The 19839-nt window shown below is 37.0% G+C and overlaps 1 protein-coding gene across 1 annotated transcript in view; it reads right to left on the reverse strand.

The window, feature by feature from the left end:
- RIMS2 (regulating synaptic membrane exocytosis 2) overlaps nucleotides 1–19839 on the reverse strand; it is a 484675-nt gene that overhangs the window by 263827 nt on the left and 201009 nt on the right. The window contains exon 4 of the mRNA XM_075141296.1: nucleotides 10826–11751. Within this exon, the coding sequence (XP_074997397.1) occupies nucleotides 10826–11751 (926 nt within the window). The remainder of the gene's footprint in view (nucleotides 1–10825; nucleotides 11752–19839) is intronic.

Below are 19839 nucleotides of genomic sequence, written 5' to 3' on the forward strand. Positions count from 1 at the left end.
CTTTCTTTCACAATCTACATCTCCATGCTCATAAATGCTACTCAAACTTTCCTTTACAACAAGTTACTTAATCAATGAGGTGAAATGGAGAAATCAGATATGTGTGACTTCCCACAGTACATGTGACAATTTAACAAGTTAAATATTGACTGAAATAAACGGTTTTAAAAGTCTCTTCAAGTCTGAAAGCCTGTAAGTGCTGCAGCATGATCAATCAAATCATTGCCTAAATTACACGGCTTCAAAAAAGAGGGAAGGAAAAAAACCAATGTACAAGAAAAATTAAAAATTCAGTAAAGGGAAAAAGCACCACTGAATAATGCAAGATTTTGATGGGTTATACAAAGCAGTGCTGTGTAAGTAGTGGCAATCTTGCCATGAGGAACTCAGTCAAATTTTGATGTGATCTCTCTCCGTTTTTCTCTCTTTCTTTTATCCTGCAATGGTTCTTTTAACACGTAACAATGCCCAACCATAATCATCTAGTAGTTAGGACCAAAAGACTGTAGACTTGCTTTGTCCTCAACACATCTGGATGTTCTAAGACGTAAATATTTTAACAGTAGAACATGGTACATTTTATAGGAAATATTCTCAGAAATAAATTATAAATCGTATTTTTCAAATGCTTTCACATTTCAAAGCCATGTAGAGAACTTTATAACTAAAAAAGTGATGATTTATAGCCAAGAAAAAACAATGCTGGGCTAAACATTATTCTTGTTTTCTCTGTGCAATAGTCTTTAACCCTTCCATGACAAATAGGATTAGTTCAGTAGAAAAGGTGAAAATGTTAGCATATATGTTAGCTATATGGCAGCCTCTGAACAGCTGTGGTTGAAATTACAGCCAGACTCACTAAAGGACACAGAAATTGGTGCCACACTACCTAGATTATTCATGCCAAATATTTCTGGTGCCTAGATTCTGAATTGCAATGGATGAGTCTTGGGTGGGGAGAGAACTGGGAAAAGCTGGAAAGGATATGCTTTCTCTGGCAAACATATGCTTCCAGCTCTCACCTTTGACAATATTCAGTTTAATCTCAAGCAGCTTCTGTGACTAACTCCAGCTCTTGGATGGGGGAAGCTTGGGGCAATAGAGCTAAATGACAGAGCATCCTAGGAACCCAGTTTTCAGGTAAATGACATATATGCAGCCCATTCTGCTTATTCCCCCTCCACTTCTGTTTCTCTACTTCTTCCCTTCTGATTATCCTATTTTTAATGAAATACACATAAAAATAACAGCAGAACAAGAAATATGCTTACATTTTTAAAGAAAATGTAAAAATGCATATGATATTGTTGATAGAATACTCCCAACTAAATAATTCTTTTTTCGTTAATTAAGTAAAATTACTTGACAATGGCCCTTTTAGTTTCTGCTAGTTAATTGGGGAAGTAGAAAAATTACCTGCAAAATCAGTTTAAATATGTCATAGGAAAGCACTAAAATAATTTAAAACACTGATTCTAATCCAGTCATTAGGTCTGTGACAGATAGGTTTGTGTGTTTTGTTTTACTAGAAGAATAATGACTTCGTCAAAGTATGAAGAAAATTATAATTTGACAAATATATGCTCCGTGTATTCTTGAGACATTACATGTCATTTTTTTTACTGTCATTATTTCTGTTTGCTGGGATTCTTCTGTGAAAAGGCTACAAATATCACAGTATGTAGCTAAATATTCTGAAAACTTTAGAGAAAAATTCCATGATGGCTTTTTATTCTATCATGCATTGTAAAGAACCGAAATGTTTTACACAGAATCCAGCAGGTCTTCATTTTGGCTTATCTCTGCCAAATCTGTATGAATTAATAGCACTTATTTCTGATGAAAGTCTCAGATTATAAGTCCCAAGTTTCTAACTTAGTTAAACTGAAATTTTGATTAGAAATAAGTAGACCGGGTTGGATAAGAAGAACTACCTCCATAGGAAGCCTTGCATTTCTTAGGATGAAACCCTTTCTAGGCATGTTTGGACAGTAATTTCTTTCATGGCTGTTTACAGTAAAAGGTTAATGAATATTTATTGAGTTTATGCAGTAAATATTCTAGCTGTCAAGATATGAAAAGATAATGGGAAACTATTTTTAATCTATAACATAAGTTTCTTTTGCTTTCTATTTAAATTTGAAAAAGATTTAAAAAGTGCTCAGAGAAAGCAATAATATTTTTTACGATACTTTTAAGATTGGTCACCCAGACAATTCAATGGCTTACAGTTTCAACTGAAAAAGAAAAAGAAACATCTTTACCTTCAGAATAGAAAATTTTGACAATTTCCAGGGCAAAATACATCTTGTATTAAATATAGAGTTAAACTGAAGATAAGTTCCAATGATAAAAATTTTCCCTAAGTTAAAAATATTTTAAATCATGTTGTCCTATTAATAATCAACTTAATCTCATCTGGAACCATAAATAACTACAACTAATGCACTAAAATACTTTAATAATAACTCATAGTTATTCCTTTGCATCATATCAGGAGAGAATTGATCTGATGGCTGCACAACACGTCTGCTATAACTGTAGTTCCAGCAAAGTCCCAGAGTAAAAGGAAACATGATTAAAGCATTACAGTTTTAATGGTTTGTGTACATTTGCATATAAAAGGTTCAGGTTGTAATTCAGTTAAGGTTTTAATCAATAAAATTGAGTATTAGACTTTTTTGTTGGAATCAAAGTGCTATGAAATTATTCATGTTCATTTACTTATCAGAAAATATTCTGTCTTCTCTGTCTATTATATGAAAATATTTCTTTTTCCTTATTTCAGCAAATCCCTATCTATCCTTAGATTCTGATAAGGCATAATCAGTTATACACCATTTTTTCAGCATGCATTATAATATCTAAGAAGACATTCAATCTAATTTTATCAAGAAACTTCAAATGTTAATATTTACCATCTTTTTGCCTATTTAGTGTTACCCCATAAAAGTTTCCTGGCTTGATGCAGCGTGTACCTGCCTGAATGCTTCTGCCAGCAGAGCGAAAGGAGTGATATAAGGATGTGAATATGCAGCCAAGAACTGGGAGAAGGCAGAGCTCTTTTTGTGAGGGATATTATTGGCTTATGCCAAATTTAAGTGACTGCAAATTTAAAATATTATACAGTAGATTCCTCTAAATGCTTCAGAAGATCACAGCCCTTCCCTTTATCTTCTAAAGAACATAGAAGCATCTAATTAGGAGACAGTTAGGCAAAAATATAAAAAAGCATTCTTTACTTTTAGAAATCTCTGTAAATTTAAACATTCTAGTTCTGTTATCATCTATTCATCTATGAAAAATATTTTTGTAGGAAAATTCTACCATACCCAATACTTATATTTTGAAGTAGTAAGATATTTCTCATTCAGTGTTGTAGGAAGTACTTTAAAAGCAGTGATTTTTTTATTGCTTAAACATAAGGAGAAAAGTGTAATATTTCTTATCTCTCAATATTTCTTATCTTTGCTCTTAAAATAGAGGCAGTTCATAGGAGAAAGCTGAAAAAAAGAGAAATAGAAAAACAGACTTCTGAATTTCCAGTCAAATTCTTTACACATTAAAACCACATTTAACTTACATGAGATCTAGAGGTCTCTATGGAAAGAAATATTTCTTTATAAATGCAAAACATGACCTCTTACACTGCAATATTAAGTGAAATAATATGAAGAAATTTTGTGACTCCCTCAAATCTGGCTTTTAATAAAACATGTCAAACATTTCAGTATTTTAAATAATCAATTAGTCTCCTTATGACCATTTAAAATTTCATACTTTGAATTCCAAGATATCTCCATACTGAAACTGGGTGGAATTTTAAAGCCTCTTGTGTTCAAGTCAAGTGCTGCAGCTCAGTCCTGAAATTTTGCCTTCTAGTATAATTTGTTCCAGAGAAGTTAGACTTTCAGGAACTCTCTAACCTGAATGAAGCAAATTTTAGAAACAATGACCTCATTCTGATCTAATTTAGCTCAGTGTAACTTTGAAACCAAAGTTGTTGAAGATGTATGAAACTGGCACAAGTAGGATTGAAATCAGGGCCCTTATCTCTCAGAATTTAGAAGTGAGAGTACTGTGACGGTATCCCACTTGCTTGGCATCTCTGCTCCTGTAAGACATGCACTGTTCTTGCAATAGCACTCAGAAAGTGTGCTTTCTGCTCCTTGCACCATGAGCTACCATACATTTTTAACTTGTGCCAAGTATATTGTTTCCAAATAGACGTTATTCTCTGGCAAAAACTAAACTGTATTTCTACCAGATTGGTTTCAACATTGCAATAAACAAGTAGGTCCTGCAAGCTGTTCCAGACATGAGGACCTTTTTAACTTCTATAGTGAAAAAGTGCAGTTATTCATATGTTTATAAATGACCATAACACAGCCAAGGCAAGGTTATATATCCATGATTTCAATGCACTTAGTGACAAAGAACAGCGTATTAACCCCTTGTCCTGCATACACACATTTCTGCTCTCACAACCTGCGCTCTGTAGCTTTCAATCAACAACACAGGGACGTTGAAGTATATAAGATCACTGGAGCCTCTCTATCCATATGTTACGTTGGGAGTGTTGGTCGACAGCCAGCTGAACATGAGCTGGCAGTGTGCCCAGGTGGCTCAGAAGGCCAACGGCATCCTGGCCTGTATCAGAAATTGTGTGGCCAGCAGGAGCAGGGAGGTGATCGTGCCCCTGTACTCGGCACTGGTGAGGTCGCACCTCAAATACTGTGTTCAGTTTTGGGCCCCTCGCTACAAGAAGGACATGGAGGTGCTGGAGCGTGTCCAGAGAAGGGCAACAAAGTTGGTGAAGGGTCTAGTGCACAAGTCCTTTGAGGAGTGGCTGAGGGAACTGGGGTTGTTTAGTCTGGAGAAGAGGAGGCTGAGGGGAGGCCATATCACTTTCTACAACTACCTGAAAGGAAGTTGTAGCGAGGTGGGTGCTGGTCTCTTCTCCCGAGTAACAAGCGATAAGACAAGAGGAAACGGCCTCAAGTTGCACCAGGGGAGGTTTAGACTGGGTATTAGGAAAAATTTCTTCACTGAAAGGGTTGCCAAGCATTGGAAGATGCTGCCCAGGGAAGTGCTTGAGTCACCATCCCTGGAGGTATTTAAAAGACGTGTAGACGTGGCGCTTAGGGACACGGTTTAGTGGTGGACTTGGCAGTGTTAAGTTTATGGTTGGACTCGTTGATCTTAAGGGTCTTTTCCAACCCAACTGATTATATGATTCTATGATTCTATATGAGTTTCTCTAATAATAAAAATGGGCATCCATCTAGCTATCATGTTTTAATAAAAGAACAGAGAAAGCACTCAACTTAAGAACTGCACCTGTGACAAAACACAGACACATTTGCCTTTTCCACCACAGATTCCACCCACATCAGATGTCAGCCACCGTCTGTGCAAACAGATACCTCTCACAGGGTGCTCTGGAAGGTGACTGGGAGCACAGTATGCACGTATGCCTGAACTGTTTACCACCATTGGAAAATCTACTATGTCCTACTTAATATTTAGAGCAAATTAGAGCGGTATTTAGAGCTATCATGTGCCTAGATTTCTTTGAATGAATTCTCTTTTCACATGTAGAGATTATCTCTTGCTGGAATTCTGGAGTTTGAGAGATTTGTGAAGAATTGTAGGACATCCAGGACCCTCAAATGTTTGGGGAAGGAGCAGAAGGAACCCCAATGCCAGCACAGGTCACCCCTCCATTGCCATTCTGAGCGGGGGTACGACAGTCCCAGGGACTACTGGTTTTCCTGAGCGTGGCTGTGGCAAGTCTCTTCAGACTGGCACTTTGGTGGACTGCAGGTGTGGCAGTATTGCCACAAGAATCTATGGGCAATGGTACTGTTTGATTTTCTAACTCTACCTGGAAAGCCTGTAGCCACACAGAACAAGCCTGTAGCACTTTGCTTCACATCTGCTTCACACTGGCTGACAAATTATGGGAGCCCTTTCAAACCTGCCCTAAGGCCTATTCCTTACAACTGCACTGACAAACATCTAACTGAAAATGTAAATAAAAAATATTTGAATATTCCCTCACAATAGAAGACACTTAAATTGGATAAGCAATGGAGGCAGCTTGGCCTAACTTGCCCACCACAGAAAACATAGCTTCATTTGGAACTTTGTAGGTGACATGGTTCAATGTTCACTTTACTGCAATTAACACCACAACCATTCTTACTTTATAAATCATGTTTCTCAGAGCCTTAAAACTGAACCAAGTAAACTGAGATGGTTTTAAGAAAGAATTGGTGAATTAAACAATCTAAAACATTTAAGAATAAGTTATTATGATCTTTATGTTTACTGATTGAGGATCCATTTTACTGCCATTTAAAATTTATGATTTCATAAAAGCACTGGCATTTCAAGAATTGTTTTTCTCTAACATTTTAAGCAATTTTGTTCTTTCAGTATTAGGGAAAATAGAAATATACCTAATATTTTGGTCCAAAACATATGGTCACCTTCTTTTTTTTTTTTCTTCTGTAAAGTGTATTTCCTAACACAGACAGCAAATCCTGCCATGGAGATACAGCCTTGGACTGTCTGCTACCATGATCTCCAAGACTGGTAACAAGTGTTGCAAATGGTGACACTGTCTTTGCCGTTTCAGAAGCCTGGTATTCACAGCAAGAGTAAAGAAAGGTCCCTTAGATAACTTGGAAAAAGTCTTGGAGCTTCAGAAAATTTTGAATAGCACAATAAGTAAGAATTTTCCATCCTATGCACAGAAAAAGGCAGAGGCCATCTGGTAAATTAGTATTCAGTTATGTCACAAAGGAGAGTTTTAACGTGTATGAAGACCTGCACAAAATTCAATCTGCAAAATATGTCTAATTCTGGCACAACCTAAGTTTCGAGTAAACAGATTTATAATCTCAGTTATGTCCATATAACACTGTTGTCATGCATTGTTTCCTGACCTTTTAAAGAATGAACTGGTCTGTCACACCATTGGCTCCTCACCATAGTCCTGCACTTCTCACCTCACCAAACCCCCTCCCAGCACTTCAGGTCAATGCTGCCAGGCCCACATTCCTTGCTCAGGGAGTCACAGTCCCTCTTTGCCAAAGCTCCCAAGCCCAGCTCAGCCCTCCTTTCTATGAACACCCTTTTCCCAGCCACCCACTGTCTTTCCCAAACTGCCGCTTCTGCTTCTCAGCCAATCTCAGAATCCTCTAACCTACTGCTCAGGAAGCTCCAGTTCTCACCTTCCCAGTTATCAGATCTGTTTCCTTCACTTTATCTGTTCTGCCCAAACTACAGGTCACAGGTTTAGCCTACTTGATCTACCAGCTTTCCTCTCCCCTCTTCTTCTTCAGCCTGTTTCCATCTCAATCCACTGGTTTCCAACCACCCAATGGCATTTTGTTTTGCAGTTCCTAAACTTCTTCCCCTTGTCTGCTCATCCTCCTGAAGCCTTCCAATATGCCAGTCCTCAGCCTAGTTTATGACCCAAATTGCCTGGTCCAAATATAGTTGCATTACAAAAACTATGCAGTATCTTAAGAATCTATCTCTTCTCTTCTGCAGTTGAATCTCCATCTACAATGCTTCTTCACCATGCCTGTGTTTCTCATGGCTGTCTACTGGGTGCCTGAGTATTGTCTGGGTGTTCATCAGCTTTCTCTGGTCACAGTTTCCCTTGTTCCCCATAGAGAGGAGGCAGGAGCATCTCAAGGCAATGGTTTCTCTGGCCATTACCAGAAACGTGCAGAAAAATAATTTTGCCTTGTCCCCTCCCTGAAAACAATGAGATTACATTTTTTAAAATTAAGGAAAAAATTACCTTAAAGCAGACAGCTACTGAAATGAGATCAGACCCAAATACTTAAAGTCACAGGCATTCAGTAATAACGGATGTTCTTCCCAGAGCTCTTAATCCAGCAGCTGGTCCATGTCTCTGTTGGACTTGTAAAATGAAATGGCTATCTTCATTTTGTATGCATATATATGTTCCAACCATATATATGTAACAATCCTTTTCATTTTGGAGATCAGCCCTTGTAAGAGCATATGATTACAATTTTTCATACATTTTCAGATAATTCACAATTTTCAGACTAGTTTCTTAAAACCGATGTCAGGGCCTTGTAAAATCTCAGATGTAATTCAGCGAACAGCTGTTCCTGCAGCTCAGGCCCAGGCTGCTCCTCACAGCTGAGCAGTTGTTAGTATTTATTTGCAGAATCTGTGAAAGGATATGTGTACTCCACAGAGAAAGGGATGGAGAACAAATTATTGTCCTCTTTTGGAGAACTCATTATTACTGCATCCAAATTCTCACTCTAACATTGTCACCCTTCATCACTCCAAGGCCAAATGTTTTATATTTAGCATTATATCTTTGGCCAAACAGATTTTGTATGTGGCGGAAGGACAGCTGAGAAATCCTCAGGTCTGGGGAGCTTTTGAAGGCAGAAAGCGAGTAATTTGGGGGGAGGATAAACCCATTTTTATAGGAGGTGTTTAAAATAATTAGTTGTATTTTATCAATTAAGGAAATAATGTATTGCAATACAAGGAAGACAGATGGGGGTTTATGTGCTGGATTCCTTTTGGTCGTATTCATGAAGAAATCACTTGCTTATAGGGACTCTAAGTGCAGGCTGGTTTACATGGTAAGACAGATTCATGAAAATAAAAAGAATGAGGTAGGACTTTGTGGGTCTACCTATAGTAGCTGTGAAGGCTGGATCCAGGTGGTGAGACCCCCTCTTCCTCTTCATCCTAGCAGATCTCTTGTCTCCTCCCCCATGCCTAGCAGAAGCCAAATCTTCCCAAACCCACTCAAACAAATACTTTTCTGGAGCTTCCGCTCCACGGGTTAAAGAGTGGAGGAGAAGTATGAATGGGGCTGAGGATATCACCCGATAACATGACCAGGGCTGCTGAGGCTGGCAGCAGCTGGCTCTGGCTCCAGGTACAGGTGTTACTGCTGGGATGGCTGCCTGTTCCATGCATGGTCACTGCCTCCCAGCCCATCAGCAAGGGCAGAAACAGGACCCTCCGTCTCAGGCTGGAAGCAAGCACAGTCAGATGCAATCAGACCTCTTCACCAGTTCAAGCGTTGCTCTCTTCCTCTATGAAAAACCAAGGCTGTTCTCCACATTGGTTCCAGCCACAGGCCACCACTGGGCCATGCTGACACAGCTACGCTCTATACATCATCAAAACTGCTTACCGTAATTCAGTCAAGATTAACAAAACATAAAACAGAGCATTTTTTTCCCGTAAAATTTTGCAAGCTTTTTTCATTAATTTGTAAAATACATGCTCAATTTAGCTTCATTCACTACCTCAGAAATCAGCACAGACATGACATTATAATTATTATTAAATGTTGTTATCAATAATAATGTTTCCTGACGGTTAAAATATAGAATTATTTAAGTAAAAGCTATAATTTATGTCAGATTATGATAATGACAGAGAATCTAACATTGTTTGTATAGTATGTTTTAAACATATATGTTTTGTATGTTATGTGTACAAAAAATATATTGTTTGTATACTATTCTGTATACTATGTTTCCTATGCTGAATTTCATTAAATAAACACTTTGTTACTACTTCCTGTATATTGATTTGGTCTATTTTCCTCAAGGTTGCTATTAAGAACAAAATTGTGAACACCCTGAAGTTGACAGAAGTTTTTCTATTCATCAGGAAGACTAAGGGAGTCAAGGTTTCATCACAGTTTTTTTCATGTAAGTGCATGTAACTGTCTACTTTGACCTGGGTGAAATTTCCTTCCATTCTACACTATCTTGCTCCTTATTTATCAGACCATGAAAATTCAGAGTTATTTCACTCTTACTAACTACTTGCTTCAGAACCAATTTGATAGCAATATTAATAAAAATATAGTAGCAAATTTTCTAATCACAATCCACAACAGCAGACGACCATTCATGAGAATTAGTACAGATGCATTAGCATAAGAATAATAACTGAAAACAGGTGTTAACTATTGTACTTTAGACCAACAACATACATGAAAGTAAGCAAACTAATATTATTAATTTGATTTAGTTTAAACTGACAGTCCCCAATGCTTTCATATTTAAGTCATGCATTACCTTTGGATAGGTTGGGAATCATTTCAATTAATTTTAGCTTTTCTTTCTGACAGTGGAGCAACTAACTCCAACATCATGAATCCAAAAAGCACTAAAACCGAAGAGCACCATAGTCCCACAGCAAAAAGAAACTTCTATTGGTATAAACCGCATCAGTCATTTTAAATTTGTTTAAAAACCTGAATGGGTTGACTTTACACACACAGGGTTTTTTGCAGATCAGATGCTCTTTAACCTGCAGCAGTCAGCACGAAACTGGCATAAGCTCTGTATCATGTGCTCTTCTTAATTCAACAGAAACGCGGTCATGCACCCACACTTGATCCAGATCAAATATGCACTCATTGTCATCCAGGAGTACGCAAATCTGGTATTAATGGACATGAAACCATGGCCTTATATGACAGCCCAGCTTTAGATACTTTGCAGATTTAATTAATAGGTTTTTCAATAGGCATGTTTTTTCCTTTAACATATCCAAATACTTCTAGTAGCTGTGATGTTCTTTTCCATGTAAATCATTACATTTAGATTTAAGTAAATGAAACACAAAATCAGAAAAAAACAACTCCCATCACAACAAACTTCAGTCACCTGTGAAGGGCTGTAGATACATGGTTGCAATAAATTCTGATAGGTAAAATAAACATACAACAGAATGGAAACTAAACCACATCTATATATTGAAACAGTCAAAAAATTAGAAATCTTACCTTTTTCACTAACACTTTCACTTTCAATCTCTACATCATCACAACTCGTATACTCCGGAGTGGACGCCAATTCTTCTTCTGAGCTACTTAATGAAACCTGGCGCATTTTACCTCCCTTTTTTGTTTTATGGGGCTTTGGTGGTGGAGGTCTGACAGATTCAGACTGGTCTGAGCTGAGTGAATCATTCCGTAACATGGTCTCCATCTTTTCACGTTTTGTTTTCCGTACGGCAGAATTGGGATCCAAATGGTGTTGTTTCCTTAATGAATCAGAGCGCCTCATGTCTGGTCTTTCCAGAGGAATTGGACTCCTTCTAGGTGTAGGAGGGCTATGATTTGTGGTCCTCTGACGATTGGGACTTGGTCCCTGAGCCTCTCGAGTTCTTTCCATAGAGTATGAACGTTGATTTTCCATGGCAGCCCTGCGCTCAGACACTGATCTTTGTCTTGATGGTCGTTCCATCCTCAGCATAGACATCCGAGAATCTTCCAACTCTGTATTTGCCAATGAGACATCACTATGTCTCCGTTCATGACGTGCTCGGGACACTTCAGCATGGATACGCATTTGTTCCTCATACGGTTGTGGCTTGACTGGATAACGAGCCAAATTAGGATCACTTCGGTATCGTGCCTGGTATTCCTCTTCCCTCCGCTGCCTTTCATATTCTTCCCTGTTTTGTGCATCTTCCTCTTCTACCGGATACTCCTTGGAACGCCTGCGACTCCTTCTGTTGGAATCTCTATAATCACCCAGTTCAGGTTCTTCATATAACTGAGGCCCACGCTGCGACCGCCTATCTGAATAATCTGATGGTGACCTGGGCATCGCACTGTCTGATGTAGCATACTGTGAATATTCGTCTCTCTCGTCCCTTTGGTCGTATCTTCTGTTCTGTTCTCTTGATATTGATGGGCTTCTTTTCCTAAATAATCATGACAAGAAAGAAGAAAGAGAATTCTGTCAATATTTCTTGTAGCACAAATATACAGTTAATGCTAATTAAATGATAGAATGATCAGCTGATGGAAAAAAAAAATCCGTTCATTGCATTTCTTTGTGAATGTGCTTGCACATTTTCTGTACTAAATTAAAGAAAGCATGTCATGCTACAAATCTGCTTATGGTGCACAGTTTAAATCAAAAACAGCTTTAAAGGAAAAATGCTAATACAACGTTATAAAATATAGAATACAAATACATACACTACTTTGTAGTCATAACTGCTTTACAACTACCAAAATTTTATAATCCTTTACAATTATTTTACAGCAATATAACTTCACCATATACTTCTATTTCACAGGGTTTTATAATCACTATAGAAATTAAGGCTAGGTGGATCATTCAGTTAGTTTGATCTTTTAGCAGCCATTATTGCTTAAAAACATACATTTCAGTTCCCACAAAACTATAAGGGCAGAAAACAGGACAGACAAAGATCCAATGGCAGCACTTGTCTAAATCAGATGAACTCAGAAGACTGAACTCCTGAAAACAAAACATTTTTTGTGTTGTATAAGAAGGGAAAGATCTTCAAAGTCCTGTCCGTCTGACTTGACAAAAAAATCCTTCCCATCCCTACAGGGATGGCAATAATATTAGTCCAGGCATTTGAGCAAGACACATCAGCCAGATACCAGAATGGAGTTCCTGTACCACATTAAGCGTTGACTCTTTGTCATAGACGATATCTAGCCATAGACAACTTCTGAGGCTTCAGAGGAAGGTGAACACAGAATTATCAACAGATATTCTTTCCTGACACTGACAAATGATTGACTGAAGCATGTGATTTTATTATATGCAATATTTTAATAGAGGATGTATCTGGAATATATTATGAATGTTATATGTTCTGTTTGTTTGATACAACATCGTTCGCTACTTTGATTAGAAGGGATCAATTAAATAGGGAGTAGTGATTCATAGGGAAAAAACAAACTGGAGCTTCAGATCCTGCCTTTATCAATCCTAACAGGGTAACGAGCATTTAAAATGCTACTTCCAGACATGTCCAGATTCGTATTTAGTTTTTCACCCCAGATGGACCTGAAGGAGTTACTTGCAGGAAACTGGAGCAAAGAGACTGAGAGGTAGGCCTTCTCTGGAATAACATAGATCAGCTCAAGCTTTTAGTAGTGAAAATATGTATGTGAACCTATTTTTGTGTTATCAGCCCTTTCCCCTTATATATAGTTTTATCTTTATAATTAAGATCCCTTTGAAAATGTTTTCTACCCTCTACAAATGGCCACGGATCCTAAAGGGCAGCCTTGCAGGCAGTAACCAGGAGATCCTGCCTAGTGTCGGGAAGGACAGGAAAAAGGAGATCAAAGACACAGTCCTATTGTTGCCACAGTTGTCCTAGAAGGGATAAGGGAAGGAAAGGCTTCAGCTTAGTGAAGGGGAGAAGGAAAAACTGGCTCTCCTTGGTGGCCAGGAAAGTAGAAAGGGCTCTGCCTAGCTAGTAGGAGAGAAAATGCTCTTCTCACAGCCAGAAAGGAAATGCGGTCTCTGCTCAGCAAGGGAAAACCACAACTGTCTGAGGAGAGTGTGCGCAGGAGGGTGACTCACAAACTGGCATTTTGTCCTAGGTACCGTACAGGGTCATTAAGCTGTGTTTGAAAGATTTGGACCCAGTCTTGCCTTGTAAATATTAAAGTACTTTAGCCTTACAATGGCATCTGCAAATGGGGAAACTTATTCAATCTTGCAAAAATGCAACTCTTCCTGTGAAACGTGACAAGTAATATAAGCATCATTTGGATGCCTATTTGCTTATGGTGAAGCTAAGATGTCCTATCTGCCTTACTAAAGTGTCATGTTAGTACCAGCACAAATCATAACCTCTGTAAGTTTAACAAAAACTCTATGGATCCTGCTACTGGGGACTCAAGTTGAATCATTCTAATGTGACATGAACAGAGTTTCATAAGTCTAAAACCAGAATGGCCAACAGGAACAGACAATTAGGACAACAGAACTACCAGAACCCAGACAATTTGTAAAGACATAGAAGTTTTCATTAAGACAACAGAGAATAGGTGTGGAAACTTACTTTAAGGAAGATAAATATTTTTCATTTAAATACTTCAGCTGATGAAAAATATGCCACATCCCAAAATAATTTGTTCCAATAGCAAATTACTTACATTGCTGAAAATTTCTGCGATGCCTATAATAAAAATCTGCCTAATTTCTCCTCCCCAGTTCTGTCCCCCATATACGCAAAATCTTTTATCTCTCTGCAAATCCAATTGGAATAAATGGCACTCAACAGATGTGGCATTCATCCATGTGGATCTCATTGCAAGATTGAGACAAATATGCGTGCACATGGAGTGTACACATACTCACACTGTGTATACCCAGTCTATATTACATATGGATTCACAGCCACAGATTTTTGCATGGATTTGATCCTCCAAGACATCAAAACATCTAGTGAGTATGGTTTTTAACACCAACTCCATCATGAACAGTGTAACACACAAAACCATGCAGAATCTAGTTTGACAAATCTCACACGTGCCTTGGAGCAGACTGAGTGTACACATTCTTCAGGATTAAATATCTGTATACATGTATCTATAGTAATACGAACAACAGAATAGTAAGAATTGTTTTAGCTACATATAGAATATTTTTTATATATATATATATACACACACACACATACACTGTGTGTATATATATATGACTCCATGTCACAGTGTCCTCATATGGATGCAAAGAATAGTGGACAAATCTCTTCTGGAAACATTGCTGCTACAAAGTCATGGAGGGAGAGGCTGAGGGGATAAAAAAGATGGAATTTCTGTAGGAGTAAAAACACTTATTGTAGACTTTTTGCTGAGGCAAATGTACTTCTATCATCAGGAAAACACATCATCTGAGGAACTAGCACAAGATTTACTAAAAAATCCACCCTTTTTTCTAGCATGAACTCTGTTAATGAGAGGAGGATGTGCCAATTTAGCATTATATTTTTATATCTCTCAAACAAACATTTTCTAACCTTCTCTCTTACATTTACCTTTCCTCCATTTTCTTGCTAAGACATGAATATAGGAACTATGGCTGACAGTAATGTAAAGATCAGCTGGGTCCTCAATCTATTCCAACCTTTCACGAAGGAAAAATCTTTGCACAGGTGCCCTGCATGTGGCAACTACTAGGCCACATGCAAGAATGAGGACCTTCCTGAAAACGCAACCCTTTTCTTCAGAGAAAGCCGCCTGATAGATAAAAGTAACTAATTTAATTCCTGGCCTATGTTGATTGACACTATCAAACTCCCTTTCTAATTAATTTCATCCCTGCTGAAGGGATCTAGCTTCACTACCAGGATCAAATGACAGAAATTGTAATCCTACCCATGAGAAATTAATTAACCGTACCTGTACACCTGATCGGCCAGAAACCTTGCTGGCAGGAAAGGGCTCATCCTGCCCAGCAGTCACCATACCACTTAGTAGTCAAGCCTGTCATTCTCTTTACTGGTCATCACAATACAATTAGCCCCCTTTTACCATTAGTCACTTTTTTTCATTTTAAAAATACTTGCTACAAATACAGTAGTGCAATGTATGCGATACATTTTAAGCCAGTGTTATTAAATCATGGTAAGAGGAACAGTACTCGTGAAAACTTATGGCCAGTCACTACTATTAAAAATCTGCTGTTATTTTTAGGTCACAAGCTAATTCTCACTCACCTTCATGAGCCTTTGTCTAATCCATTTCTCACCATTAAAGATACCTTAATAAAAACCTTTCCTCGTGTATCTCCAGCTAGATACACCATGGAAAATGACTACTCCTGCCTTTCCAGGACTTTCCTGGAACATTAAAAGTTAAGAGAACTTTAAATGTGTGTCAGCAGCTGTGATACACACCCTCCAGCTGCCAGCTCAACTAAGCACTATATATCTCTTGTCAGAAGGATTACCACCTTCTCTGAAAAGGTTGCCACACCACCAAAAAATCCTCCAGGCCATTGGGATTACTGCTTCTTTGAAACAATAATAAAATAAAATCTCTATTATGGTTCGAAAACTCTAGAATCTGCACAAACCTCTTCATCAGGCACATTCTATAAATATTATTTTTTCAGATGTAGAAACCGAAACTTATTTTCTACTAATTATCACAGTATTTTTTTTTAACTGAAATTTATCAATACGTGACATTTGGTCTTTTAACACACATCTCTTAACCTTACACTGATGGAAAACTTATTTCCAGTGCACTACAGATATCATTAGTACTATGAAAAAGCAAATAGCTTGACTGTAACCTGACTTCCTGCTCATAAATTATTCAACTCCCCCACACTACAATAGGAAGTAAGTACTTAAAATATGGCATAGAAGAATATAAGACAGCTATTCTGCTTTAATGACTCTGATTTCAGTAATGGAACTAAATAGCTTGAAAGTCTTAATTTGTATTCTTCCTTGAAGAGAAAACACTCTTCTGTTTTGATTTAGATTTTTAAAAAATTAACCCAAATGTACTGAGGAAAAGGAAATTTTAAAAGGTAAGTTTCCATTACATTTCAGAAGCCACAGATATTCAGAAACACTGTAATATGTAAAGTATTTATATCATGGTCAAAACTAGGTCTTGGATCTTCCTGGCTACTAATCTTGTTCTCAAACCAATAGAAGACACATTTGAGCTGGAGAAAACTTTCAAGAAAATATCATTCAAAGATATGTTCAAACATATGGGTATCTGAATTCATCTACATTTACTTGGAATTTTTTATAAATAAAAAGTTTTGGGTCAATTAAAAAATAGTAAGGGCTCGGTGGGCCTGAACAATCATCAGCTACTTGAAAACTGAATATTGGTCAGTTACTTGTAAGACCTAATTATAATTTACTAGACAATACTTTAATATTTTGTTCTCTCTTTCCTATAAATTAGCAAGGAATAAAATTGACCGGAAAATAAAAACTGAAGATATTTCTCCTGCACATATTGTCGTTTTGCTTAACTGTTTTCAAAATATGATCCTTTCAGTACATGAATAAAAAATTCAGAGTAGGTAAAAATTCACATTTTCCACTGGAACTCTGTCTTGAAAACCATGCAAGAGAGGGGGCTTGTTGTTAGAGACCTCGTCAAATACACTGAGCGCAGCTTTGTCTCTCCTTCACTATATGGCTCCTGTCAGGAAAACAGCATTTGTTGGTTCCTGAGTGATCATGTAAGAATAGTTCTACTATTCTAAACTTTTATACTTCTATGTGTTGTATTCAACAGACAGTCAGGCACTTGTTTTAAAACAACAGTGACAGGGAGCAGATAAAACACCATCATGACACCTTGCAAAAAAGTTCCTAGGCTGCAAGAAGGTGAGCTGAACACACTCCGGACCTTGCAACCAGAACTCCCATGAGTGCAATGAACCCAGAAAAATTGCCGTGCAAAATTAAGATCTGGCTGCCTTTCTCAGGGAGGGTACATTGCACAACTGTATTTGTAGCAGGTATTTTTAAAATGAAAAATCCCTCTCACTGTTAGGTGCTCTTATGAAAGCATTTCCACAACTTTTTTTGCCATACTGAAGAATCTGCAAAATGTCTACCTATTTTTGGAAGTGTTCTTAAGAAACTAGCTGGTATTGATTTAACTCCTTTTCTCATTCTCTGCTTATAACTTTTGCTTTTGCTGAGTCACATTGTGCATGAGAAATCATTTTGCACACTGTCTAAAGCAGCTGTGGCTGACTTCTAAACAATTCCAGTTTCTACCAAGATCTCTTTTTGCAGTTCTTCTATCCTGTCTAGTTTTATACTAGATTAATCTTCTGATCTGTCTGCTCTCCTCTCCTTGGTTTCTCACCCCCCAAAAAAAAAGAAAGAAGGTGATCAACCAATGTACGATTTGCAAGCTAATTCATTTAAACAGCCTACTCTGATAAAAAGAAAAGGTATTTATTGCATTTCTTGACCAATAGAGTTTTAAATAAGCTGCCCTGAAGTACATCTAACAGTCAGATGTCTAAGCAATTCGCTAAGTAAAGTTCATCTGAGACATTATTTCATTTCTCATTTCAGCCATGCCTTACAAATTTTATTTTATAGTGACCATATTTTGAACCATTAAAATACCTCCCAGCTAAGTATCTCCAAACAATAATGAATTAAGTTTGCAATGATGATTATAAAATTTACTGAAGCATGAGAGTGATACTGCAGATGTTGATCTCTATTAGATTTTATCTGAAAATACAAATTCACTGACTGCAGGCTGATATCAATGGAATGAAAGGAAATCTGTAGTAACAAAACATTAACATAATTAAATTTACCACTGATAACACTTTGCTTTGAACTTGACATGATTGCACAGACGTATAAACCAACACAATTACTTCAGAATCACATAGTTTCTATACAAGCAATTCAGCAAAAATTCAGCATTGCAGCTTTCAAGGGCTAATTTCAATTTGTGTGGGAAAGAGAGTTATAACATGGAAAAAATGAGGAACTGCTGAACAAAACTAGTGATTTTAAGTATCCCTTGCTAATCTACAAATATTTAGGTAATAAGTTCATTTCACGATTTTTTATTACATCAAAAACATCGCAGATAGGAAAATGGGACTACTAGTAGAAATGGCTTTGTCCTCCTTTATTTTGACTGAGTTTTCAATAGCCCTTATATTATATAATTTGATTTTAGAGAACTGCAAAGAGAGAAATTAAATAACTGTATTTTAATGTTACTGTTCATTCTGCTACATTGATGAATGCTTATCTTTCACAAATAGGTTAAACATCCTGACATTTTTCTTTTTTTCTAGTTTTGAACATTTTCAAAATTAATATTTTGTGGATTATTTCCACTTAATATATAAAGAAGAAATATCTCACCTACTTTTTCATTAAAATCTCTTGTTAAAAAACCTATCATAAAAACAATGCTAAATGGATTAAATTGCTTTTGAGAAAAATTGGTCAGAATGTGCATTCTAGTTATCTGTCTGAGTACTGACACCATAGAAATCATTTGCAGAAGGGTGGAATCAATTAACAGCTGCCATACAGCAGGATTCAAATGAGTTTAAAACCCAGGGTGTTAAAAGAATAGTAGGTCACAGAAACATTAAAACATAAGGATGAGTTAATACAATACTGAACTGTTACTAAAAAGGACTTCAAATAATATAAAACACAAGAAAATTCCAAAATCCTGCATGTACTATTTTTCTGAAAAGAAATCCAACTTTTCACAAAATATTTTTGTCACAGAAAATATAATACAATTTAAAATACTAGTTTAAAGAAAAGTACAAGACTTTGTTAAGGATACTATTCTCATATACCTGAAGCACAATAAAAAGTTTTTCAGTACTTCCATTGAGCTTTTTTTTGCCAAAAGTAAAAAATATCTTCCTAACCATCCCAAAAAAGAGCAAAAAATGCTGAGTGTTATGCATTGTTTTCACACAACACATTCAGCATCTTTCTTCCCTGCTTTACCTTTTGATCAGCCACTGCACATCTGGGAAGTAGAAAGCCTCGGGTTCATGAGAATACATCAACTTCTGTTCTGGCTAGGTCTTTCATTTAATCCTCTAGGTTCAGTGAAATCATATGAACAGTCTCTTAATTTTGAGACACAATTTTTTAGATATATTTTACAATCCTTTCCCTTCCCTCAAAATGCAATTACAAAATATAAGGCATCTAGGGAAAAAAAAAAAAAGGTCTAGTATATGAAACAACGGCAATTCAAGTCAGAGAGCTGACCCAATGGGAAGCTATTGAGAGCATGAGAGGAGTGTTATAGTTTAATGCTGTTACCATGTGCTGTATATAGCTGGAGGTCAAGTAAGAATTTACCCTGTAAGGAGGATTATGGTACTTAGCTGATTAGTGCCTTGCTACAGTACTATTGCCTACAAATGTACATGCTGGTCAAGGCATTTAATTTAAACTATTTTTAAAATTGTGCAGTTCCAGTATTTCGTGTTTTATTTTACTAGGTTCAGC

Source organism: Calonectris borealis, chromosome 2, assembly GCF_964195595.1.
Source record: "Calonectris borealis chromosome 2, bCalBor7.hap1.2, whole genome shotgun sequence".
Taxonomy (NCBI): Eukaryota; Metazoa; Chordata; class Aves; order Procellariiformes; family Procellariidae; genus Calonectris; species Calonectris borealis.